This window comes from Amblyraja radiata, chromosome 31 (assembly GCF_010909765.2).
Source record: "Amblyraja radiata isolate CabotCenter1 chromosome 31, sAmbRad1.1.pri, whole genome shotgun sequence".
NCBI lineage: Eukaryota > Metazoa > Chordata > Chondrichthyes > Rajiformes > Rajidae > Amblyraja > Amblyraja radiata.
This window is the reverse complement of record NC_045986.1, coordinates 14,097,571-14,124,914: the sequence shown is the minus strand read 5'-3', so window position 1 is coordinate 14,124,914 and position 27,344 is coordinate 14,097,571. Positions and strand designations below refer to the sequence as shown.

At 46.0% G+C, this 27,344-nt stretch overlaps 1 protein-coding gene across 8 annotated transcripts in view; it reads right to left on the bottom strand.

Annotated features, from left to right (window-relative positions):
• Positions 1–27,344, bottom strand: part of agrn (agrin) — a 481,438-nt gene that overhangs the window by 30,583 nt on the left and 423,511 nt on the right. For all 8 annotated transcript variants that reach the window (XM_033048563.1, XM_033048565.1, XM_033048564.1 and 5 more), the window contains 10 exons: positions 26,246–26,373; positions 25,086–25,200; positions 24,840–24,959; positions 21,161–21,493; positions 19,728–19,920; positions 15,153–15,368; positions 12,247–12,476; positions 9,853–9,987; positions 5,589–5,685; positions 928–1,092 (listed from right to left, as the gene is read on the bottom strand). In XM_033048563.1, coding sequence (XP_032904454.1) covers positions 928–1,092; positions 5,589–5,685; positions 9,853–9,987; positions 12,247–12,476; positions 15,153–15,368; positions 19,728–19,920; positions 21,161–21,493; positions 24,840–24,959; positions 25,086–25,200; positions 26,246–26,373 — 1,732 coding nt within the window. The remainder of the gene's footprint in view (positions 1–927; positions 1,093–5,588; positions 5,686–9,852; positions 9,988–12,246; positions 12,477–15,152; positions 15,369–19,727; positions 19,921–21,160; positions 21,494–24,839; positions 24,960–25,085; positions 25,201–26,245; positions 26,374–27,344) is intronic.

Sequence of the window (27,344 nt, the reverse complement as noted above, 5' to 3'; positions counted from 1 at the left end):
ACCATGAGTTCTTCAAGGATCTGTCCTGTTAATTCATTGTATTGGATTTAACTGCAACATACATCATGTGGTTTGGTTTAGTTTAGTTTATTGTCACAAGTAACCGAGGTACAGTGAAAAGCCTTTTTACCATGCGGATTCTTTACCAGTCAGCGGAAAGGCAGTACATGATTACAATTGAGCCGGTCGCAGTGTACAGATATACGATAAAGGGAATAACGCTTTTCACTGTACCTCGGTGCATGTGACAATAATAAGCCGAAGCCTAAGGTGATGATCGACATACGTGACAAGAGGTCATGATTTGATACATGTCTGTCACATGCCGGGAAAACAAAACAACATCTCTGAACTCTTTCAAGTGCCGGCATTTGTACCACAACAAAAGAGCAGTGGCCTTAAGCAATTAAATATTTCTGCCATTTCATAGCTTATTTGGTGTTAAGGTAAATCAGCATAGTGTAGAAGTGAGCATGGGTAGAGAAGTTGGGAGGTCATGTTGCAGTTGTATAAGACGTTGGTGTGACCGCTTTGAGAGTATTGTGTTCAGTTCTGGGTACCATGTTATAGGAAAGATATTGTCAAGCTTGAAAAGGGTTCAGAGAAGATTTACGAGGATGTTGCCAGGACTAGAGGGTGTGAGCTATCGGGAGAGATTGAGTAGGCTGGGTCTCTATTCCTTGGAGCGCATGAGGATGGGGTGATCTTATAGAGATGTATAAAATCATGAGAGGAATAAATAGGGTAGATGCACAGAATCTCTTGCCCAGAGCAGGGGAATCGAGGACCAGAGGACATAAGTTCAAGGTGAAGGGCGTAAGATATCACTGGAATCCGAGGGGTAACCGTTTCCACACAAAGGGTGGTGGGTGTATGGAACAAGCTGCCAGAGGAGGTAGTTGAGGCTGGGACTATCCCGATTATTACCTGATTACTGCAGGTCCTTTGCCGAGATCATATTTAAACTCCAAGTAGCCATCACGCAGGTTTAGTGACACAAAGTCTCCCCGGCCATCAGTCTTCTGTCCATTGTAAAAGATCATTCCATTGCCACCCTTGGCCAAGAAGATTACCTCCATCGACAGCTTCTGACTGAAATCAAGCAGTATGTTAATAAATGCAAACATTTCCCACCCACACACACCATGACCTCCCTTTGGGGCCTCACACTTTAAGTTAGTTTAGAAGTTACTGCGTGGAAACAGGCCCTTCGGCCCACCATGTCTGCGCCGACCAGCGATCCCCGCACATTAACACTATCCTACACAATTTACAATTTTACTGAAGCCAATTATCCTGCAAACCTGTACGTCCGTGGAGTGTGGGAGGAATCCGGAGCCCCCCAGGGTGAGGACCCTTTATCTGTCTGAAGAAGGATCCGTCTGAAGAAGGGTCCCGACCTAAACACGTTACCCAACCATTTTCTCCAGAGATAATGCCGGACCTGCTGAGTTACTCCAGCATTTTGTGCTTATCTTTGGTATAAATCATGTATCTGCAGTTCCTTTTTATTATATCATTGCAGATGAGCACATGTTCAAGTATTAAGTCTGAAGAACCCGAACATTATTTTGACAAGGTAAAGATTATTTAAAGTCGCGCACTTGGGCAGATCCGAGTTCCCGCTGTGCCATATTGTGTTCTCAACACTTCCTTGCTCTCATCTCACAGCTACCATCGGGAGGAATTCCGCCAGGTTTAAGAAGAGCTTCTTCCAAGCAACTGTCTGGCTCTTAATCACTGCACAACACTAACCACAATAGATAATGCTGGAGTAACTCAGCGGGACAGGCAGCAGCATCTCTGGAGAGAAGGAATGGGTGATATTTCGGATCGAGTCTGAAGAAGGGTCTCGACCCGAAACGTCACCCTTTCCTTCTCTCCAGAGATGCTGCCTGTCCCGTGAGTTGTTCCAGCTTTTTGTGTCTATCTTCGGTTTAAACCAGCAACTGAAGTTCGTTCCTACACAACTCTAACCACTATCTTAGTAACTATGATCTTCTGTGGACCATGTGGACTTTGGATCTGCACCATTATGTTACCTAGTATTACTGTGATTAATTTATTGTATTACTAGACCAAGTGCAGACCCGTTGGGTCTGTTCCTCCAACGTGCGGTTGTGGGGGGGGGGGGGGGGGAGGCGGCATGCAGCGTCACACACACTAACTATCCCCCCCCCCCCCGCACTCACGCTAATTACCCCCCTTGATATTATATTAATATTATTAATTTGCTCCTTTTACCCCATAACCACCCTATCTACTGACGCATGGCCCCCAACTTGCAATCACATCTAGAGAAGGGGGGGGGGGGGGAGGGTAGTGAGTGAGGGCAGAGAGAGAAGGGGCAGAGACAGAGAGAGAGACAGAAACACAGAGAGAGGGGCAAGAGGGAGAGGGGGGGGGAGAGGAGGAGAAGAGGCAGGGTGGGTGACGGGGGAAAGGTGGGGGAGGAGGGCAGGAGAGAGAGAGGGGTGAGAGTGAGGGGGGAGAGAGAGGGGGTGTGCTGAGGTACAGGGGTGTGAGGGGGGAGAGTGTTGGGGAGCCGGGAGTGGGGAGGGAGGGTGGAGAGGGAAGGGGTTAGGGTGTGTGTGGAGGGGAGGGGGGTTTAGGGGAGGGACGACATCGGGAGCCGAGGGCACGAGGGAAGAAAAGAGGGGAGTGAGACGAGAGGGGGGGGGAGAGGAGAGGCGGGGGGGACGAAGAGAGGGGGGAGGAAAGAGGAGAGGGGGGGGAAAGAGGAGAGGGGGGGGGGGAAGAGGAGACGAGGGGGGGGAGAGAGAGAGAGGGGGGAGAGAGAGGGAGAGGGGGGGAGAGAGGAGGAGGGGGGGAGAGAGGAGAGAGGGGGGGGAGACGGGGAGGAGAGAGGAGGGGGAGAGAGGAGAGGGGGGGAGAGAGGGAGAGAGGGAGAGGGGGGAAGAGGGAGAGGGGGGAAGAGGGAGAGGGGGGAAGAGGGAGAGGGGGGGGGGAGAGGAGAGGGGGGAAAGAGGAGAGGGGGGAAAGGAGAGGGGGGGGAGAGGAGAGGGGGGGGAAGAGGAGAGGGGGGGGAGAGAGGAGAGGGGGGGAGAGAGGAGAGGGGGGGAGAGAGGAGAGAGGAGTGAGAGGAGAGGGGGGGGAGAGAGGAGAGGGGGGGAGAGGAGAGGGGGAGAGAGGGGAGGGGGGGGGAGAGAGGAGAGAGGGGGGAGAGGAGAGGGGGGGAGAGGAGAGGAGGAGGGGAGGGGGGGGAGAGGAGAGGAGAGAGGGGGAGAGGAGAGGGGGGGAGAGGAGAGAGGGGGGAGAGGAGAGGAGGGGGGGAGAGGAGAGGAGGGGGGGGAGAGGAGAGGAGGAGGGGAGGGGGGGGGAAGGAGAGGAGAGAGGGGGGAGAGGAGAGAGGGGGGAGAGGAGAGGGGGGGGGAGGAGAGGAGAAGGGGGGAGAGGAGGGGGGGAGGGGAGGAGAGAGAGGGAGAGAGGGGGGGAGGGGGGGGGGGAGAGAGGGGGGGGGGGAGAGGGGGGAAGAGAGAGAGGGAGAGAGAGAGAGAGAGAGAGAGGGAGAGAGAGGGATGGAGAGAGAGGGAGAGGGAGAGAGAGATAGGGAGAGAGAGGAGGGGAGAGAGAGGAGGGGAGAGAGAAAGAGAGTGCCTTTTTAATTCAACCCAAACCTCCCAAACAACCATTTGCAGGCAGTGCTTTTTTATTTCAAACTAACCATATTTTCATTTTCAAACCACATTAAGGGTACTTACTCACAGGTGTGAAGAAATTTGTTCCGTGTCATTCAGAGCTCAGAGTGACAGAGACTAATTGACAGAGCTCCATCTTGATGAGAGACTGATTGTGGCACACCACTTCCTGGTTTTATAGTCCCTCCCCCTCCCTCCAGCAGGGGCAGCAGAGAGAATGGGGAATTTTGTAAAAACATTAATATCTCCGTCATTATTCATCAACGGGAAAAATCCTCGGCACACATGCGGCGGAGGGGGGGGCTCTGAGCAAGGTGGCCAAAAATGACGGCCGTAGGTGGCGGCGTTCTCTCGGAAATCGCAGCACAGAAGGCCAAAAGCGGTCAAGAACAGAGATTTAGTAATATAGATATTATTGACTATTATATCTGTATTTATGTTTTGTTGTGTAAAATGGGCCTGTTAAGATGCAACGAGTATGAACTGCACTGCCAGTACATATGATTAAACACTCTTGAATTTCTCCATAGAAAATAAGTGCAGGAGGTGGCTATTTGGCCCTTCGAGGCAGCATCACCATTCAATATGATCATGGCGGTTCTTCCAAAATCAGTACCCCGTTCTGTTTTTTTCCCCGTATCCCTTGATTCCCTTAGCCCGAAGAGTTAAATCTAACACTCTCTTGGAAACTCACTCTCTTGAAAACTCTAACTCTCCCTTGAAAACAGTGCATGTAGCATAGTTAAGTGATACAGCGCGGAAACAGGCCCTTCGGCCCACTGAGTCCGCACCGACCAGTGATCCCCGCACATTAACACTATCCTACACACATTAGGGACAATTTACACATAAGCCAAGCCAATTAACCTAAATACCTGTACGTGTGGGAGGAAACCGATCTTGAAGAAACCCACGCAGGTCATTGGGAGAACGTACAAACTCCACACAGGCAGCACCGGTAGTCGGGATCTAACCCGGGTCTCCGGCGCTGCAAGCTCTGTAAGGCAGCAACTCTACCGCTGCGCCACTGTGGCCGCCCACTGTGGTCATAGCAATTGTGATACATGCCACTCATTTAGTAACTCAGCTCCAAAGAGCTGCTTGCTGTCTCACTAATGGATTGTACAAATATATCCTCACCTCCTTAGTTTTTCTGTTTGAGTTGAAGTATTTTAAGGTTGAAAGCCTTTTAGTTTTTTATTTCCACCTGAGCAGCCACTGTCAAGAACCGAAGCATTTAAGTTTGGATGAATTTTCACTGAGCTGAGAATGTTATCATTGAAGCTATTTTTGCGTTCAGTGGTCATCACTGCATAACATCTACGCGCACTTGCTGCTCCAATTGAGTAAATGATCCTTTACAATTTCTGTCATTTTCCTCACCATTTTCCATGTCCCTGGATGGGCGGCACGGTGGCGTAGCGGTAGAGTTGCAGCCTTACAGCGCCGGAGACCCGGATTCAATCCCGACTACGGGTGCAGTCTGGACGGAGTTTGCACCTTCTCCCCGTGACCTGCATGGGTTTTCTCCGAGATCTTTGGTTCCTCCCACACTCCAAAGACGTGCAGGTATGTAGGTAAATTGGCTTGATAAATGTGACAATTGTCCCTTTGTGTGTGTGTAGGAGAGTGTTAATATGCGGGATCGCTGGTCTGGTGGGCCAAAAGGGCCAGTTTCCGCACTGTATCTCTAAACTAAAATAAACTAAACACCTAAACCGGCAATAGTTATCTATTCCACTCCTTGTCATCTGAACAGATTCAGTGTTTGCCAAAGCAAAACAATACATTTTGAAAAGTATCCAATTTGGAAATTGGTTTCTGGAAGAGAAGTGATTGAGAAGGTTTGTGGGTAGAGGTTTAGCGGTGTGCGTGTGTGCACAGAGTGCTGGTAGGTCGGATTTGATAGTTAACACAGAGTAAACTCACAGTAGGCCACTGACAAATGTGTGAATCCCATTCATTTCCAGGTATGAAAGTCCATTAAACTCCGGGATGAAGGCCTTGCCCTGGTCATGCTCAGATTCTGAAACAGAAGAGGTATTTGTAAACACAATGACACCAAAATATTAACCCAGAGTGAATGAGCCTTGGATCTGAGACAAAGGACTCCAGGTGTAGATTCCCCAAACAGGGAAAACTGTAACTACCCTTCAAGGCCGAGTCTTGGACGACCCAGTGACACAGCAGTAAAGTTGCTGCCTTACAGCGCCAGTGACCCGGGTTCGATCCTGACTACAGGTGCTGTCTGTACACAGTTTGTGCGTACTCCCTGTGACTGCGTGGGTTTTCCGTGGGTGCTCCAGTTTCCTCCCACTCTCCAAAAATATACAGGTTTGTAGGTTAATTAGCTTCTATCAATGTAAATTGCCTCTAGTGTGTAGGATGGTGAGCACAGACTCGATTGGCCAAAGGGCCTGTTTCCACACTGTTTCTCCAAAGACCCCCAACAACTATTATTGGTTTTAATCTTTCATTGTTAATCGGATATATTAATCATAGTTTAATCAGATTGATTGGAGACCAGAGGGCGGGAGGAGGTAGCCAACGACAACTGACATGGAGGGCAAGGAGCAAGGCCGATAGGAGAGGAGAGGAGAGGAAACCAGGGTCAGGCCTACAGTGCCATCGAGGTTGACTACGGGAGGCTCCCCTGGGGAACAAAGGCGGACGGGAAGGGAGAGATGTGGTGTCCAAGGTAGGAGATGGCTGGAGGCCCACGACAGTCTGGGACTCGCCTGGAACAGGCAACGCTCATAAGAACTAGAGCGTGGACTTGGAAAATGGCGGCAAAACATGGCACCTCTTGCATATGGCTCAGTAGATTATTCCTGTACACTTGCTTATACACTGTCTTAGGTTTTTTTACACAAGGGTGGAGGGTGCCTGGAACGCCCGGCCATGGGTGGTGGTAGAGGCAGATACAATAGTGGTGTTTAAGAAGCTTTTGGAGAGACACATTGATATGCAGGAATCAAGGGATAGGGACAATGCACAGGCAGATGAGATTAGTCTATCTTGGCAATATGTTCAGTGGGCTGAAGGGCCTGTTTATGCTCTGTACTGTTCTGTCTTCTAACAGAGCAACAATACGTTTCTATATCATTGCATGATGCATGGCAAAATAATTCACATACTGTTTTAAAATGTATAAATCAAACACATTGGTATTAAATAAAACTCTGAACAGTTACACACTTTACAAGGTTTTGTTAAAACCATGTAGAATATTCTTAACCATTGCAAGGGTCTCAACCCAAAATGTCACCCATCCTTCAAATTAGAGACGCTGCCTGTCCCGCTGAGTTGCTCCAGCATTTTTTGTCCATCTTTGGTGTAAACCGGCATCTGCAGTTCCTTCCCACACATTCATGAACCATAAATTTACTCAATGAAAATGCGGCAAGTGAAATAAAATCACGGCATTTATTCACTTAGCTTTTCCTCAGCTGAGGGCCAGAAAACAACACACATTTCTTTGAATCATGTCAATGCCGTAGCACTTAGCGTTCTCTGGGGAGACTGTTGAATATGTTGAGCAGCCCCGATACGGCTTGCCAAATGCAATTTAGAGTAGATTTCCAGAATAATCATTTTAAAGAAGCATGGAGCGGAAGGAGAACAAATGGTTTCAAACTACTTCGTGTGTTGTGTTTGCTTTTTTGTTAACGGTTGCGAGTTTCTCCTGTTCTCCATTAGAACTGCAGAGTTTAAGCCTATGCCTCTCGACGAGAAAAGCCTTGCAAACCGGGGCATAATTCAACGTAGACACAGAAGCCCGAGGCTTCTGGTTGCCACGACCTGCAGCGACATATGTCAGTACTGCGTCATCATCTCTTCCTCATCCAACAATGGGCCATTATGGGCTCCAGCCTTCCTTGGTCATCTGTTGCCGGCCCTGCCTTCTACTGCCCTTTACTTACTTCCAGTTCGCTCCTCTCTACTTTCAGTCTGATGAAGTGTCCCGACCCAAAACATTACCCCTCCTTTTTCTCCAGAGTTACTCCAGCACTTTGTGTCTACCTTTGGTACAAACCAGCATCTGAAGTTCCTTTCTGTACATACTTCAGTGTAGAGTTAGATTCAGATCAGGAAATGTGCTGCACAACTCCGATTATCGCCACTCACCCAACCAAGACCAGCAACACCCACCTCCACATTAATATCAGCCACAGAAACCCTCTACCATTCAGCGTGAGGGTGGTGAATCTGTGGAATCCACTGTCAAACTGCGGTAGAGGCCAAAATATTGGCTATTTTAAAGTGGAAATTAATAGGTTCTTCATTAGTAATGGTAGTTAAAGGTTGCGGGGGAAGGCAGGAGAATGGGGTTGAGGGGGAAAAATAGATCAGCTATGACTGAAACATAGAAAAACAGGTGCAGGAGTAGGCCATTCGGCCCTTCGAGCCAACACCGCCATTCAATATGATCATGGCTGATCATCTAAAATCAGTACCCCGTTCCTGCTTGTTTCCCCATATCCCTTCATTCCTTTACTCCTTTAGAGCTAAATCTAACTCTCTCTTGAATGAAAAATCCTCACGGCATGAACTTGGAGCACCACTTATTGGTGAAGTATTGAACAGCAAAATTGGTTCATGCATCTACACTAGGAAACACAACAAGGTTAGCAATAGCTCCTTGATATTTCTCAACCGTGCAACCTCCAGAGTTAGAGCAGTGAGATATACAGCTCGAAGAGAGGTCCTTCAGCCCACTGAGTCCGTGCCGACCGTTGACCACCCTTTACACTAATCCAGATTATTCCCATTTTCTATTCTCATCAACTCCCTTCCCGGATTCTACTACTCACACTACGGACAATTTACAGCAGTCAATTAGCCTACCGACCTGCATATATATTGTGGAAGGAAACTGGAGCACTTGGGGGGGGGGGGGGGGGGGGGGGGGGGGCATCTGACCCCAACAGGGGGGATGGTATATATGACAATAAACTGGTCTAATCTGACCCCAAGAACATTTAATCTCCAAAATCCTTGTTTGACACCTAATTTATTTTTCAAGTGCTTTTGCCCACTGTCTCCTGAACAGCCAACCAGACACAAACTAAGTTGTGGAGAGCATGTGGATACCATGTGGCGATCATGAGGGGAGTGCAGAGTCTCCTGCACTCGCCAAAAAAAGTTGCCTAAGTGGGACAGGCCCTTAACACACATCACTTCAGTGAATATTGGCACCCTTTGCAGTTCTGAAAAAAGTGGTCTGAAGAAGGGTTCTGACCAAAAACGTCACCTATTCCTTTTCTCCAGAGATGCTGTATGACCCCCCGAGTTACTCCAGCACTTTGCGTCTACCCTTTGCACTTCCCTAATCTTGACATATTTGGTCAGCCATTCACCGTAAAACTATTTCTCCGTTAAACTGAGTGGCGATGAGATCTCAGGTCTTCTTTTTCCTCTGTAATCTGCAGACCCCAAGGACCACATTAAGTTGAATAGAGCTTCTCCAATGATAAGTTATGTTGGAGACACCAGGAACTGCAGATGCTGGAACCTTGAGCAAAACACAAAGTGCCGGGGAGACTCAGCGGGTCAGGCAGCATCTCAGGAGAACATGGATTGGTGACGTTTCGGGTTGGGACCCTTTTTTGAATAGATTGTAGTTGGAGGAAGTGGGGAGGTAGTTGGGGGTGGGACAAAGCCTGGGAAGCGATAGGTGGATACAGGCGAGGGGGTGTTTTGATAGATAGGTGGTTGGACAATGGCCAGAGATGAAAAAAAGGTGTGACATAAGGAAATAAGAATGGAAGATGCGCAAATATTATGGCCAGAAGGAGGAATATAGATGGAAGGGAAAGGGGGAAGGGAAAAAGAGAAATTTGATTGCACAGCAATTTCTAATCAAATGATCAAACCCAGATGAACCGGTTAAAGACAGACAAAAATGCTGGAGTAACTCAGCTGGTCAGGCAGCATATCTGGAGATAAGGACTAGGTGATGTTTCAAAGGAAGAAGGGTATCAACCCGAAATGTCACCTAATCTTTTCTCCAGAGATGCAGCCTGACCCGCTGAGTCACTCCAGCATTGTGTGTCTATCTTCGGTGCAAGCCAGCTTGTGCAGTACATTCCAACACATGAGTTCTGATTGATCTCAGCTGAGGATCATTATGCGGGGCTGCTGTCGGTAATCTGTCGTTTGCTTGGTTTGTAGAGTCAGGGCTGTGTCCTACCTCTTTCACAGAACTCCCCTTCACGTCCCATCGGGCATTCGCACTTTGCCCCGCCTTCTGGCAACACCAGGCAAGTGGCCGATTTGTGGCACGGATTAGGGTCACATGGGTTATGCTCATCAGCGCAGGTTGGGCCTGGAAAGTTGCAAATGTTGAACATAGTTAACCACCTTCCCATATCGTCCTGTAATTGAAATCTATACAGTACGCAGACTGGTAAACACAAAGAGGTTAATGCATTACAAATTACAAATTACACATAGTGCTAAAAAAACGCCATTCGGCCCAACTAGTTATTGCTGGTGTTTATGCTCCATTAGTAGGTATGTTGCAAAGCGTACCTGAAGCGTCGCTGAAAATCTGTCGCTGCGGGTGTGCGCGATTTTGGCGCCGTTTAGAGGGGGGCGGGTTTAAAACGCGATTTTCTCTAGGCTGTTCAAATCGAAGATGTTCAGCCTAGTTAATTATTAACGAAAAATCGCTGGAAGACCCCGTCGCAAAAGCTATTATTAGTTTTAAAGGCCTCGTATAATAGTTATAGTAGTTTAAAAATCAATCTCTAAACCCGGGACCGCCAGCAACCGCAGGGTCTCATAAAGCAAATAACTGAAGGTAGGCTGTATATTTTTACATTAAAAAGGGCTTCTAAAGATCCCTTTATACAAAGTTTAATATTGCGAGTAGCTCATTTTGGGCCTATTATATCCCGCAGTATTTTTCTGGGCATTTGAGGGCACAAATCTACCGCAATGTGAACGTTCTAAACCAGCGCGTTCACAGGATCCCACTAGAAAGCTGATTTAAATGGGCATTTATTTACAGCAATTGAACACTAAATTCCTTCCATTTGGTCTATAAATTAATGTAAATGAGATTTAAAAATCATGTTTTATTGTGAATTATTTGTGAATATTATTTGGACATTTAGGCTATTTAAAATGTTAATCATTTATTAAGAAATGGATAGATGTTTAGATCTAGTAATTGAAGTCTGAAATTAGCTACAATTAGGTAACTAACTAATTATATGCTTTAATTTCAGGTCATCCAAGTAAGATTATTTTATATTTGTTTCAGAATGCTTCAATCTATGATAACTGAAAATTTCATTCAGTTCTCTTAATTTTTAAGAAAGTTATGGGCTTTTGACTGTTCACGATCACAGCTTTTTTGTTATGTCCATAGAAAATCAATAGGGAACAAGATGCTCATTTCCCAGTATGAAAATGGCCATAACCTTTTAAATACTTGAGATATGAAAGTGAATTAGGTGTCAAATTAAACTTATTTTTATGCTTTATCTGATGGGATAAATTGCAGACTTGATTTTTAAAATCTCAAAATTTTGTAACATTGCTACCATTAGTGCCTTCTCTCATCTAAATCTATCATAATCGTGACCCTAATTTCCGTTCTCCCTCACTTCCTTCTCCAGCAGACCCTTAAATGCCTCAATACAATATGGGAGTGAGCTTCACAATCTCCCCGCTCTTTAATTAATGAGGTTTCTGCTGAAATCAGTATTAGGGGAAGAGATATTCCATATCTTAAAGCAGGATTTTTCATTGTACCTGTACCTGTACCTCCCCTCCCGCTTCACCGGTTCCCTGCCTCTATTGCAAAGTGAGCTTGCATTGTGCCTCAAGACCAGCTCCTCATGACAGAAGCCGCATAATTGATATCAAGTTGGCCTGACAAAACTGATCAGGACACGAGGCCCATTTCATGCAGTTGTCGTGAGATACTGATGGTGGATGTCATTGCAGTGGGAGCCTGGGACTCTTCTTTATTCACACATCAATAAATAAGCAGATAAAGTGCAAATAAACAGATAATGGTCTATTAGTGTTCAAGAGTTTTGATTCAGTTGAGTTCAATAGCCTGATGGCTGTGGGGAAGTAGCTATTTCTAAACCTGGACATTGCAGTCTTCAGGCTCCTGTACCTTCTACCTGAAGGTAGCGGGGAGATGAGTGTGTGGCCAGGATGGTGTGGGTCCTTGATGATGCTGCCAGCCTTTTTGAGCCAGCGACTGCAATAGATCCCCTCGATGGTAGAATGGGCACCAATAGGGGCGGTAGAGTTGCTGCCTTACAGGGCTTGCAGCGCCGGAGACCCAGGTTCGATCCCGACTACGGGTGCCCTCTGTATGGAGCTTGTACGTTCTCCTCGTGACCACATGGGTTTTCTCCAAGATATTCTGTTTCTTCCCACACTCCAAAGACGTACAGGTTTGTCGGTTAATTCGCTTGGAATAATTTTAAATTGTCCCTAGTGTGTGTAGGATAGTGTTAATGTGCGGGGATCGCTGGCCAGTGGGTATTTGGTGTGCGAATGGGCCTGTTTCCGTGCTGTATCTCTAAACTAAACTAAACTAAATTGCCAAGGTGGTTACCTGAAAACTCGCTGACACATTGGCAGTGGAACATCTCTGCCTCCTTCACGTGACATCTGCCGTTGTTCTTGCAGGGATTAGGATTACAGGGGTTATTTCCACACTCTCCCACCCCACTGCCGTACAAGACATCATTGCCCTTCTCCTGGAGGTCGTAGACCAGATCATTGACGTCCAACAGTCGGATACATCCCCGCAGTCCCTTCGTGGCTCCCGTTCTTTCTGTAACACTGGAAATACAAACGGCATCTTCAGCGATGTTATCAGGCAAGCGATCAACACAATCTAGAGCAAAACACAAAGTGCTGGAGTAACTCAACGGGTCAGGCAGCATCTGTGGAGGGAATGGACAGATGACATTTCCTGTTGGGACCGTTCTTGACACTGATTGTAGACAGGGGCAGGAAGCTATAAAAGAGAGGTGGGCACAAAATCCTGGAGGAACTCAACGGGTCTGGCAGCATCTCTGGAGAGAATGGATGGGTGGCGTTTCAGGTCGAGACCCTTCTTCAGACTCAAACTTCTCGACCCAAAACATCACCCATTCCTTCTCTCCAGAGATGCTGCCTGTTCCATGCTATATTTCTAAACTAGAGTAAAAATCGTTCTCATTGCAAATATGTGCAATGCATGCTTACATGGGCCAGTTAGTTAGAGGCAGATACATTTGTATGTGATTACGGTTCTCCAGTCTCCAAGCGATTTACAGAATCAAGGATCTGCAGATACTGGCTTACAAAAGAAGACACAAAGTGCTGGAGTAACTCCAACATTTTGTGTCTATCTTCGATGTAAACCAGCATCTGCAGTTCCTTACTACACAAAGAAAAGTGGGTCAGGACAAAGCTTTTTGCAGTAGGAAAGATTTCAAAAATTTGGAAATCTACATTTGTAACTGTTTGGAAGTGCCGGTACACTGTTTCACTACACCAACACACACTGTGTACGTGGATTGTAGCATAATAGCTGCATCTCCATTCACAGGCCCATGTCTGGAGATGTGTGTTCAAATCTCACCATGGCACCTGGCAATTAAATAATCCTGGAACAAACAACTAATCTCAGCAGTGATGGTTTATACCAAAGACACATACAAAGTGCTGGAGTAACTCAGCATGAAAAGATGGTGACGTGTCGGGACGGAACCCTTCTTGGATACTAGCCCAGTCTGAAGAAGGGTCCCGACCCGAAAAACATCACCGATCCTTTTTCTCCACGGATGCAGCCTGACCTGCTGAATTACTCCAGCACTTTGTATCTATCTTTGGCTGTGAAACTACAGGATTGCCATGAAATCCAATCACTTTCATTGACACTCGGAATTCCTCTGGCATTATGCAGCCTGATGTAACTCCAAATACCCGACTGCTTTGAATGCACAAAATCTCTTATCCAAAGTCGAGGAGTCAAGAACCAGAGGTCAAAAGCTCAAGGTGAGAGGTAAAAGATTTCATAGGAACCCGAGGGACAATGTTTTCACTCAGAGGGTGGATGGAACGAGCTGCCAAAGGAGATATTTGAGGCAGGTACTATACGAGCATTTAAAAGGCACTTGGGCAGGTACATGGATAGTAGTTTAGAGGGATATGGGCCAAACACTGGAAAATGGGACTAGCTTAGATGGGGCATCTTGGTGGACATAGATGAGTTGGGCCGAAGGGCCTGTTTCCGTACTGTATGATTGTAAGAATCTCTATGAATCTATAACTGGCCTCTAAATTGCTTTCCAAGATCTCAGTATAGAGGAAATTTAAGATGGACGGTAATAAGCATTTTCTTGGCATTAAAATGAAGAAATAATAAAAAAAAACGCTCCAAACATTCAAGCAATCTTCAGAGACCTCGTATGACTCTGAAGAAACTTTTTGAACACATGTTTTGTGGAATAGAACGTAATTATGCAGCAGATTGAAACATATAAGATTACTGAAACATATTATTGAAACATAAGATTACTGAGGGATTGGACACACTGGAGGCAGGAAACATGTTCCCGATGTTGGGGAAGTCCAGAACTAGGGGACCATAGTTTAAGAATTAGGGGTAGGCCATTTAGAACGGGGATGAGGAAAATCTTTTTCACCCAGAGAGTTTTGAATCTGTGGAATTCTCTGTCTCAGAAGGCACTGGAGGCCAATTCTCTAGATGCTTTCAAGAGAGAGTTAGATAGAGCACTTAAAGATCACGGAGTCAAGGGATATGGGGAGAAGGCAGGAATGGAGTACTGATTGTGGAGGATCAGCCATGATCACAGTGGTGGTGCTGGCTCGAAGGGCCGAATGGCCTACTCCTGCATCTATTGTCTATTCAGATCACTGCACCATTCTCCAAAGCTTGCGAGTAAATACTCCAATCCACATTAACCTACGTGGTGATGAAAGAAATGTGTAGGAGGGAACTGCAGATGCTGGTTTAAATTGAAGATAGTGCTTGTGCTAAGTGCTTGGGCAGCTTACAGCCCAGTGGTATGAATATTGATTTCTCTCACTTCAGGTCCCTCCTTCTCTATCCCTTCCCCACCCAAGTCACACTAGTTTCTCGTTTTTACCCCACAAACAGCTAACAATGGCCTGTTTCCATTATCATCGTCACTTTTTTGCATATCTTTTATGCATTGTTCTTTATCTCTCTACATCATCGTCTATATCTCTCGTTTTCCTTTATCCCCAACCAGTCTGAAGAAAGGTCTTGACCCGAAACGTCACCCATTCCTTCTCTCCAGAGATGCTGCCTGTCCCGCTGAGTTACTCCAGCTTTTTGTGTCTATCATCGGTGATCAAAGGTGTCTTTTTAGACGCACAAGATGCTGCAGAACAGACACACTAGCATGCAACATACGTTGAAGTCTAGACTCGGCGGAAATAGGGGAGAGCCACCGTAGAAATTGTTTTGAGGAGCGCACTCACAGTGTCATTTCATCTTCAGGGGCTCCACCCAGGAATAGATCGGTGTCCAGATTAAGTCCATCAGTTCCGGCAGGACTGTCTCCATTCACGTGCGGCTCCCCGTCCACGGAGAGCATGCCGCTGCGCCGGTTACGGTTGACGGCCACTTGGTGCCAGTTTCCAGGCTGGATCATTCTTCTGCTGGTGATGATACCTGTCCCAGAGCCGGTGTTGAACCTTGTGTGATTGAGAGGAGAAAATAAACAAAGTCACCAAACCAAGAACTGCAAGTGATTTGAATATTTAGAATCAGTCTGCGTCACTACCCTTCAGACACTTGTTTCCCCCACGGGTTTCTACTGGCACAATGGCGCAGCGGGTAGAGCTGCTCACCGCGTGGGTTTCCTCCAGGTGCCCCAGTCGCCTCGCACAACCCAAAGATGCACGGGTTTGTAGATTAAATTGCCTCTGTAAATTGCCCCTAGCGTATAGGGAGAGGACACGAAAGTGGGATGACATAGAACTAGTGTGAATCGATGGTTGGCCAGGATGTGGGCTGAAGGGCCTGCTTTCATGCTGTACAGATGCTCCCCCATTTACGATGTTTCGACTTACAATATTTCAACTTTACGATGGTGCAAACGCTGGGCAACGGCAGCGAGCCGCAGCTCACGTTCGGTCACGTGATCAAATTGTATTAAATGCGTTTTCGACTTACGATATTTTTCGATTTACGATGGGTTTATCAGAACGCAATCCTATCGTGGGTCGAGGAGCAGCTGTATTTCTCAACTAAATTTACTTATTTGTCACAGTTTATGTCTTGTTACCTTCAAATCGATATCCTTTAGATACAACGAGATAAAATATCGGCATGGTGGCGCAGCGATAGGGTTGCTGCCATACAGCGCCAGAGACCAGGGTTCAATCCTGACTATGCATGCTATCTGTACAGAGTTTGTACATTCTCCCTGTGACTGCGTGGGTTTTCACCAAGCGCTCCGGAGTTTCCTCTAACACTCCAAAGACGTGCAGGTTTACAGGCTAATTAGCTTCTGTAAAATTGTCCCTAGTTTGGAGGATGAAACTAGTGTCCTGATGATTGCTGGTCAATATGGATTCGGTGGGGCAAATGGCCTGTTTCCATGCTGTAACTCTAAACCAAACCAAACAAGGTTTAGAGGGATATGGGCCAAAAGTGGGCAGATGGGACTTGTGGAGATGGCATCTTGGTCTGCAAGTGCACGTCGGGTTGAATGGGCAGTTTCCATGCAGTATAACTCCAGAACACAGAGATAGACATAACATCTAACTCAGCGGGACAGGCAGCATCTCTGCACAGGAGGAATGGGTGACGTTTTGGGTTGAGACCCTTCTTCAGACTCTCTGACTCTATAACACATTTCTCCCAACCAACTCTCATAATCAACAAGTTACAATGACAATGCATGGGCAAGAACAACTCTACCCTTCTTCACAGTCGGGGGCAGATAGCACATTGAATGAATATGCCATCCAGTTGATGGCATTACAAGGTTCTTTATATCTAATTAGAGTCATAGTGAGATACAATGTGCAACAGGCCCTTCAGCCCAACTTGCCCACACCGGCCAACATGTCCCAGCTACACGTCCCACCTGCCCGCATTTGGCCCATATCCCTCTAAACCTGTCCTATCCATGTACGCTGCCAAGTAAATCATGTGCTCCAGTCTCTAAGTAAACTGGCCCCCGTTCCAAGACTATGATCCTTTGAACTTCAATGGAGATGGACAAATGCTCAACTTCCAGTCACACCTCGTTGAAATTTCTGCAGAGCTTCTTGAAGATTCATATCATTTACTCCTGAAGGTATGCTTAAGCAACGCAAGCAAATCTAACTAATGTGAAACCCATAAATGGAAGTGCAGATATGGCTCATTAAACTAATGAAATATTTCTGCATTCTTGTGGATAGTTTAAGCATGTAAATTCTATGAAGGAAAGTGGAATGAGGACAAAGTCGGATTCTTAAGGTGGACCAGGTCTACAGGAGTGTTGAAAGCCCGAGAGGTTTGACGATCATTTGGCGCTTCAGTGTTTGTTGCTTCAAGTTCAATTATCAACCTAACTTGTGTTTCAGGATGAAGAACCTATTGACACAACGGTTTGGACAACATTGACCGAACTGATGTGATTTTAGGTCACATACAAATGCTCTCCTCCCCCCTCCTCACTGTATCCATTAAACGTTTGTTCAACAGTTCAACAGTTCACTATGATGCATCCCTCTTGGGATCACACTGCCCCCAGCCAACAATCAGCCTATCAGGGAACCTCCCTGCCTGATGTCATCTGTTACCGGCTCTGATTTGTCCTTGTACTTTCTTGCTTCCAGTCCCCCCCCCCCCCCCCCCCCCCACACCACACCACTGTAATCCGCCTAAAGATGGGTCCTGACCCAAAACGTCACTTTTCCATTTTCTCCAGAGGTGCTGCCTGACCCGCTGAGTTACTCCAGCATTTAGTGTCTATCTTTGACTGAACTGACTGCTGGAGTTTTGCAGGTGAAACTTTGAAGGAAACATGTGGGTTTCCTCCGGGTGCTCCGGTTTACTGCACACCTGTGGAGGTACCTAATCAGGTTCCTATTAAAGCTCCTATCATGATCTTGTTATGCTATTATGTCAATGGGCCTATAAATAGTCAGCAACTAAGAATGTCATTGTTCTGTTGCCGATACACATCACAATTAATAACTCTTGACTTGGAATGTTGCTTTTACTCGTTCACGGGATGTAAACATCACTGGCACCGGCAACTTTTATCGCTCATCCCTAATTGTCCCTCAACTATGGAAGAAATTAGGAGTCAACGAGAGTTTAAAGTCTGTGGGCCTCTTTGGCCAAAGGTGGCTGGAGATCCATCCCTGAACAACACTGATATACGTCCTGGGTTTTAATGACAATTGCCTGCGTCGTGGTTACTGTTACGAAGAACTGCTCATTTTTATAGAAAAAAAACCCGTCAGATTTATTTAAGTTCATAAGTGACAGGAGCAGAATTAGGCCATTCGGCCCATCTAGTCTACTCCGCTATTCAATCATGGCTGATCGATCTCTCCTTCCTAACACCATTCCCCTGCCTTCTCCCCATAACCCCTGACACCCGTACTAATCAAAAGTCTATCCATCTCAGCCTTAAAATTATCCATTCACTTGGCCTCCACAACCGTCCGTGTTGAATTATTCAAATGTAAATTCCCCAGGTGCTAATCCATGCATCTGGATCATTGCTTTAGGTTGCATGTTACTGAACTAACTCATTGCTTTATCCCCTGTAAAGTGGAGGCAGTGAAGAACGCAGAGGGAACTTTTGCTAATGGAACAACCCCCTGCCAAATTTACAAGAAGGTTAGGGACTGGTGGGTGGGTATGTGTCCGGTAACACAGGAGATGAACGCTGTAGGGAATAAATACATTCAAGCATGAATTCAATGGAAGGCTAGAGTAAGGAAAGTTTATTCAGCCTGTTGACTCAATTAATCTCGCATAACACCATCCAGCTGTTTCTTTAAACAATCCAGATGTTATCCCCTCTGGGAGACTGGTGTAAACATTTATTATCCACAGTGCTGGATAACTATTTTGGAGTAAGTAAGATCTGGTGTTCAGGGTGATAGTTATCTATAGAATACAGCTATAGCGATGAAAAAAAAATATTTACATTCAAGTTTTATCGTATTATCTCACGAAAATGAAACGGCCTCATGTGGAAGAATAAATGTAATTTACCTTTTCATTGGAAATGTAGATTTGCAATTGTCCAATGTCTCAAAAATATACAAGTCAGGGTTTATGTTTAAATACAATATAGGCTTTATAATGGGAGAACTTAATTATGGCCCTGTCCCACGGTACGAGTTCATTCCAAGAGCTCTCCCGAGTTTAAAAAAAATCAAACTCGTGGTAAGCACGGAGAATGAACGTAGCGGGTACATCGGAGCTCGGGGACGTCTCTTAGCGCTAACGGCAGGTACTCGGGAAGACTCGTGAAGATTTTTCAACATGATGAAAAATGTCCACGAGAGCCCCGAGTACCGACGAGTGGTCATTACCGTAAATCTCTGAGTTTGAATCAGGGCAAACTCGGGAGAACTCTTGGAATGAACTTGTACAGTGGGACAGGGGTTTTAGTTATTGATTAATTGAAAGATACATCATGGAAACAGGCCCTTCTGCTCACTGAATCCATGCCGACCATTGATCTCCTGTTCACACTAATTCTATGTAATCTCATCCTCTCATCCTCTCATTACACATTAGGGGCATTTTTTAAAATATACAGAGGGCAATCGATCCGTAAACCCGCGCGTCTTTTGGAGGTGGGAGGAAACTGGAGCACCCGGAGGAGACCCACACAGTCACAGGGAGAACGTACAAACTCCACGCAGACAGCACCTGAGGTCAGGTTTGAACCCACCTCTCTGGTGCTGTGCAGTAGTAGCAGCTCTACCACCGTGCCACCATTCTTCTTCATTTTACATTGTCCAAACATCACTGAACACACACACTGTGGTGGGTAGTTGACTTCTTCTGACAACGAACGCCTGCCTTACCTTAGTTCCACGTAACCCCTCACGAGGGCGAGAGAAATGAAGTCTTTGCCCTTTTTCTGTCCATTGTACAAAAGTAATCCATTCAGGTCGGACGTACGGAATTCCAGACTGATACGCACTGTGTAATAAGCCTTCATCGTCTTGAACGCCAGGTAAGATTTGCCACCAAACTCAGGTAGATAGTACACAATTGCTGCTCACAATAAAAAAAACATCTTAGCAGAGTGCAAGAACAAGCAGGGAGTGTCGTTTCTGAACTAAAGTACAAAAACATACATTAACTTGATTAACTAGTAATATTACTCTGATATGAATGCACAGGAGATACGAATATTCTTATGTCTGAAGAAGTGTCCCGACCCAAAACATCACCTAACCACGTTCTCCAGAGATGCTGCCTGACCCATTGCGATGCATTGATGTGCATTCCAATCAAAAATTAATGGCACTTAAAGTGACAAGTATTTTATTTGTCCGAGAACATCTATTTTCCACAGTAATGTAGAATAATCAAATTGAGTAAATATGTTCAGCTATTCTATACTCTAACTTGCAAAAAGAATGTAAAAGAGTTTTGGAGTAATTATGGAAGGACGGGGAAATCCTAGCCTGTCCAACCTCTCCCGAAAGCTCACGGCTCTCGAGTCCTGGCAACATCCTCTAAATCTTCTCTGCGCTCTTTCCAGTTTTAATTACATCTTTCCTATAACCAGGTGTACCAGAAAACTGAACACACTACTCCAAATGTGGCCTCACCAAGGTCCAGTCCAACTATGACATGACCTCCCAACTTCCATCCTCTACCAGATCATCGCTCAAGCTCTTGCGCTCCAAGGAATAATGTCCTAGATCCCAACCTCTCCCTATAGTTCAAGCCCTTGAGTTCTGACAATATCCTTGTAAATCTGACCGGTGCTCTTTCTGGCTTAATGACATCCTTCCTATAGGGTGTTGGAAGAAACTGCAGATGTTAGTTTAAATACATTTTGACATGGACACAAAAAGCTGGAGTAACTCAGCGGGTCAGACAGCATCTCTGGAGAAAAAGAATAGGCGATGTTTCGGGTTCAGTCAACCCGAAACGTCATCTTTTCCTTTTCTCCAGAGGTGCTGTCCGATCCGCTGAGTTACTCCAGCTTTTTGTGTCTATCTCAGGGCGACCAAACTGAACGCAATATTCCAAATGCTTTTAGTTCTTTTGTTATAATGGATTAATTAAAACGGGAGGCCATTCACACCTTCACTCTTCCTTATCTGGCTATCTCCCTCCCCCCCTGATGCCGTCTCGACCTGAAACGTCACCCATTCATTCCTTCTCTCCAGAGATGCTGCCCTTCCCGCTGAGTTACTCTAGCGTTTTGTGTCTATCTCTTGGTTTTAAACCAGCATCTGCAGTTCTGCAGTTCCTTCCTCCGCCACTCTCTCTTCCTTACTTCGTTCACACACGGCTCCTCCTTTGCCGGCTGGGCAGCTGCACGTATACTCCTTCCCGTTGTCCTCACAGGTGCCGCCGTGGAGACATGGCTGGGAGTCGCAAGGCTTGGCCTCGGCTTTTATGGAGTAGGGGGGCCTCCTGGTGGTGGCTGGTCTCGGGGTGGTCGAGGACCACTTCTCATGCGGGAGTGTTTTTGGCCGTCGGGTGGTGGCGGGAGGGGGTCGCCTGGTCAGCGTCGGCGGGAGGGTGGCCAGAGTGGTCGCCGTGGTTACAGGCATGGTGGTGGCAGTGGTCGTGGTGCTAGTCGTTGTAAACAGAACTGGAGCCCAATCTGCAGTGGAAAACCCACAGACTCTGTTATTGAACATCATTGCAATTCGACACATCCATCAGTCTATTATTCATTCCAATAACTCTCACTCACAAATTACAAGTCTTTCAATGTGCTTCATGGTAAAGTGAACAGCTGAAAAAATCATATCCACACAAAATCATATAATCAAAAAATCATATCCACACAACTTTATGTAGCAAGTCAGTTGCATTGCAACAAATGACTGGAGCCAAATTCTTAAATCTTCGATTTGCACAGAGTTTGCACGTTCTCCCTGTGATCGGGTGGGTTTTCTCCTGGTGCTCCGTTTTCCTCCCACACTCCAAAGACTTACAGGTTTGTAGATTCATTGGCTTGGGTAAAATTGTAAATGATGCCTGGTGTGTAGGATAGTGCTGGTGCCCAGGGTGATCGCGGACTCAGTGGGCCGATGGGCCTGTTTCTGAGCTGCAATTCCAAAGTCGAAAGCCTAAAAGTTGGAGGCCACGTCATTCATTGGGCAGCACAGTGGTGCAGAGAGAGTGGATGGAGGACCAGTCATTTGCTACAGGTGCGAAGAGGTGTGTTCAATAGTCCAATGGTTCTTTATTGTCACTTATGCACTGCACAATTAAATTCTTGCAACCTGTCACCATGTATTAACGCCATTTACAAAAGATAATGGAACAGTCATTAGTCCAAAGACCGGTCCATATGCTGGATAAACTGGAGCGCCCCCGATCCAGGAAATTGTTACCATTCACAAGGGAACTAAGTGAATGCACGCTCCGATCTCCATGGGGGATGGACCCAGGCAGTCAATCCCTACCGGCATTCCTTTAAGTAACACGGACATCCGCGGCTTGTGAAATCACTCTCCCTACATGAGTGGGAAAAGCCTTCCTGGGCACTGTGCCCTCAAGTGGTTTGTCATCACCAGATGCCCAAACTGTGTTGACCCCTGCTGCACTAATCCAGGGGTGCCTGTCTACAAGGGGGATCCAGAGCCAAGATGGAACACTCTTAGGTGAGAGACCAATCGCTTCATTAAATCCACGTGTGCGGCACACACACCTCGGCACTGGCCAAGGGAACTTCCAGGATACCCGCTGGGGGACCCGGCATGGGGGGGGTGGGGGGGGCTATGAGGAAGGGGGAGGGGGGGAGAGAACTAAGGTGGACCTGGCGAGGGATACTTTGTAATTTTATCAGCGGCCTTTATGTGGCGACTCTTTGCATACACAGCCACAGAAAACTGTGGAGGTCAATGAATATTTTTAAAGCAAAGATAGATAGATTCTTGATTAGTACAGGTGTCAGGGTTTATGGGGGGGGGGGGGGGGGCAGGAGAATTGGGTTACAGGGAGAGATAGATCAGCCATGATTGAATAGCAGAGTAGACTTGATGGGCCGAATGGCCTAATTCTACTCCTTTCACTTATGACCATACCTATGGTGTACAAAACAATGAATATCACTGTGACTTGACACATGTGACAATAAAGTGTGAAGAATCATTCATCCTAAAGCTGAAGGGCTTCAAGGCGGGTATCCTTTCCGCAGGATTGAGTGGTGTTGGAACTACATTTTAACATTTATTTAATTCAAGTGGGCATTTAATATTTAGTTATTTTGTGGGCATTTGCAAACTGGGAGTTGTGTGCACACTTTGGACAGCAGACCACAGCAGTTTGTCAGCCCACCACTAGAGGGTGGCATGGTGACTCTTTCAGTCTGCCCTGTCCAGCAAAGTTCTTATAGCTTTCCAGCTGCCAATCCTTGACTTTCAGGAGAACTTTCAACAAATAGAAGCAGTGGACAGCTGTGAGTGGCTGTAGTGGTGTTCCCCGTTCTAATAACACATGGAGATTCTGCACAATAGCACAATGAACGTGTGCAGGATGGAGCAGCAGATGCTGGTTTAGACCAAAGATAGATACAAGATGCTGGAGTAACTCAGCGGGGCAATACGGGATTCAGACTGAAGAAGGGCACCTATTCCTTTTCTCCAGAGTTGCTGCCTGGCCCACTGAGTTACTCCAGCATTTTGTCTCGGTCTTCAGCACAATGAGCCTGTCACACGCAGAGTGTGGAGTGAGATATTCTGAAGAAGGGTCTCGACCCAAAGCATCACCCATTCCTCCTCTCCAGAGATGCTGCCTGTCCTGCTGAGTTACCCCAGCATTTTGGGTCTATCTTCGGTTTAAACCAGCATAGATCTGCAGTTCCATCCCACACAAGTGAGATAGGCTGCTGATTAGAAGCATTAACCAAGCAGCGAGCTGTGATACTGAGGTCTGATGTGTGGAACACTCACTCGGTGGAGTATTCATTTGAAACATCACGATTAAATGAAAGGTTGCAATTCCTTTTACATGGCACGTAACAGACAGATCAACAGACATGAAACATTATCACAGTCGACAAGTTAATTTCCCATTCATTATCAAATCATTTGTATTCATTACCTGTGAAGAAGATTAATTCTGCGGTTATTAATGAATTGTATTTTGTTTATGATATATTATCTATGTGTATTGTGTCTGCAGACCTGTTGTGCTGCAGAAACTAAGATCTTCTTGCTGCAGAACCAGTATATATGACAATTAAATAGTTTTAGAGATACAGCGTGGAAACAGGCCCTTTGGCCACGAGTCTGCACTGACCAGTGATCAGTGACCACTGGGGGCAATTGGCAGAAACCAATGAACCCACAAACCTGCACGTCTTTAGAATGTGGGAGGAAACCGGAGCACCCGGAAGAAACCTACGTGGTCACAGGGAGAACATACAAACTTCGCATGGACAGCACCCGTAGTCAGGATTTTAGGTTAATTAACTGTAAAAACCGTCCCTTGTGTGTAGGATAGAGCTAGAGTAGGATCGCTGGTCGGCAGGGACTCGGTGGGCCGAAGGGCCTGTTTCCGTGCTGTATCTCTAAACGAAACTAAATGAACAAAAAGGAAGGAGCTTTAAAGGGGATCTGAGACGTAAGTTTTCTACCCAGAGAGTGGTTGATATCTGAAACATTTAGACAGACACTAGTAGACTAGGTAGAGTAGGGGGGCAAATTACATCAGTGTAGATGGATAAAAAGCTCAGTGTGGGGACAGTGGGCTGGAGAGCCCATTTCTGGCTGTGGAGGCCGTCTATGGATATATTTAAGGCAGAGATAGATAGATTCTTGATTTGTACGAGTGTCAGGGGTTATGGGAAGAAGGCAGTAGAATGGGGTTAAGAGTGAAAGATAGATAAGCCATGATTGAATAGTGGAGTAGATGATGGGCCGAATGGCCTAATTCTGCTCCTATCACTTATGAGCTTGTGTACAAATCTCTGACTATGAGAACAGAAATCAATTTACCAAAGTTGACGATCTTGATATTGTCCTGTTCCGGTTTCTTCACAACAATTGATTTCTTCCTGGACTGCTTCACTTGCTGAAGCAAAGCTCTTTGCACATCACGGGACGTGTAAGTTGTTCCTGAAAAGATTATAGAACAGAGAACTCACAGTGCAATTTCAAAGCTCAGTGGAGAAGAATGCAGCCCCAGTAAACCAATCTCGCTGTTGCGTTTGCGGTCGACTTGTGTGAGAGGTTAGCACTTACGTGGATCAAAATGGACTTCAATAATGGTCCGCACAGAGTTATTGGGGCCCAGGCTGCGTACACGGACGCTCTTGAAATCTTTCTTGACGTTTGAGTTCCCCAGGAGTTCATTCAGCTGGATGAGGTTGAGATTGTGGAACACACGGTTAAACGATCAGTTGCTAGAAGCAACACAAACTCGGCTGAAAATAACATGATCAATCACACTTGTCAGAAATAACCAACGACCCGACTGTGCAAGGTTCCCAATTATAAACCTTGTGAGCCTTGGCTTCGAGCCGTACAGTAGAGGAAGTCATGTCCAATTTAAAAGACATGTGGACAGGTACATGGATGGGAAAGGTTTAGAGGGATATGGGCCAAACACTGGGAAATGCGACCGGCTTAGATGGGGCATCTTGGTCGGCAACGACCTTGTTCCGAGGGGCCTATTTCCAAGCTAAATAGCTCCATGACCCAATCATTGTGTTTCCTGTATTAGATTGGAGGATATTAGCTTGAAGGAGACGTTGGACCAACTTGGATTGCTTTCTCTGGAGCTTCAGAGGGAGAGGGGAGACCTGTTAGAAGTATATACAATTATGAGATACATAGATAGGATGGACAGTCCGAACCTTTTCCCTAGGGTTGAAATATCAGAGGCTAGATGGGCTTGCTTCAAGGTAAGAGGGGCAAGGTTTAGAGGAGATACATGGGGCAGGTTTTTGTTTAAACACAGAGAGTAGTGAGTGGCTGGAACGTGCTGCCACGGGTGGTGGCGGAGGTGTTTAAGAGGCTTTTAGATAATCCATGGAATAGTAGGGAATGGCGGGACATGGATCATGTGCAGGAAGATGACAGGAAATGCTAAGGAATTTCTGTAATCAGAGGGTGATGAATCTTTGGAATTCATTGCCACAGATGCTGTGGAGGCCAAGTCAATGAATAAGCCAGAGATGGACATATTCTTGATTAGTACGGGTGTCAGGGGTAATGGGGTAAAGGCAGGAGAATGAGGATGAGAGGGACAGATTAGATCAACCATGATTGAATGGCGGAGTAGGCTTGGTGGTCCGAATGGCTCAATTCTGCTCCTGTTATGAACTGTACTGTTCTATGCTTCCCTGCCCGATATTGCTGCAGATTCGAGGACGTGAATTCGAGTCAGCCCGCCAACTTACAGCACTCTCAATACTTCGGGCAGTTTCACCAAACAGTTCAGATTTAGGGTCATCCATCTCCGGTGTGTAAAAAAGTTCTTGACCTTCAACCTCTTCCAAAATGAGGACTCCCAGGAACACCTTAGTGGCTATTAAATGCAAAGAAAAGAGGGAAAACTGGGATTAAATGACACCCTGATTCACAATGATAAACGCGGTTGTATCACCGCCCGACTTGGAGGTGGATGGTTGGTAGTGCCAGTCTCGGGTTAGTAGGATGAGTCTTAGAATTAGTAGTTCACAGGACACTTGGAATTGGTGTGAATGTACGTATTGGTTGGGGTCGCGCATAAATACCAGATGTTACCATAGGTTTTTCTCCAGAGCTCCAAACTATTGAGGTTGGCAAGGTTAAGTAGACAAAGAGAAAGAATTATTAGAGAAGAGACAGGTGGAAACGAATAAATAAATCAAACTCCCAGAGCTGTTCACTTTCACATTGAAATTAAAATGCATTTTGCATCAGTGGCATTCACATACTGCACGTTCATATCAGAATGGACTCATCCCCTGATTGAGTCAATTCTTTCTAACAGACAAAAATGCCATCGTTTGATTTTGTTCTTGATTGAGAGTTTGGAGGAAGAGAAATGCCGAGCCCATCTGTCTGCAATTAGTTCGAAGTTTACAAAATATGAAAAACATTTATGTTTCTGCGTCCATGCCAGAGTGTATGTGCTGAATCTTTTGTCAACTTCAAGCTGACATTTAAGGGTCACACAGTTTGCCGAAGTAATTTGGAGAAATAAAAAAATAAAACATTTGCTCAGGATGCAATTTAAAACTGAGCCAACATCCGAATATTGTGGGGGTAAAATTTCAGGGATGTCAAACAATGATTGTGCTGAATGCTACTACTGTAACACTGCAACATTCTCTCAAATGTGTAAAGATATTTCAGTCACTTTTTTTTAACAAGTGCAGTTAAAAAGACAATGATAAACCTGCACCCCTTGGATTAATTGCGTGCAAAACCCCAAAATTCATCAAGCATTCTATGTATGAATCAATATTTAAGTTGCCAGAGCAGAAGATTTCTGTGTAGAAGCTAGAGTTTAGG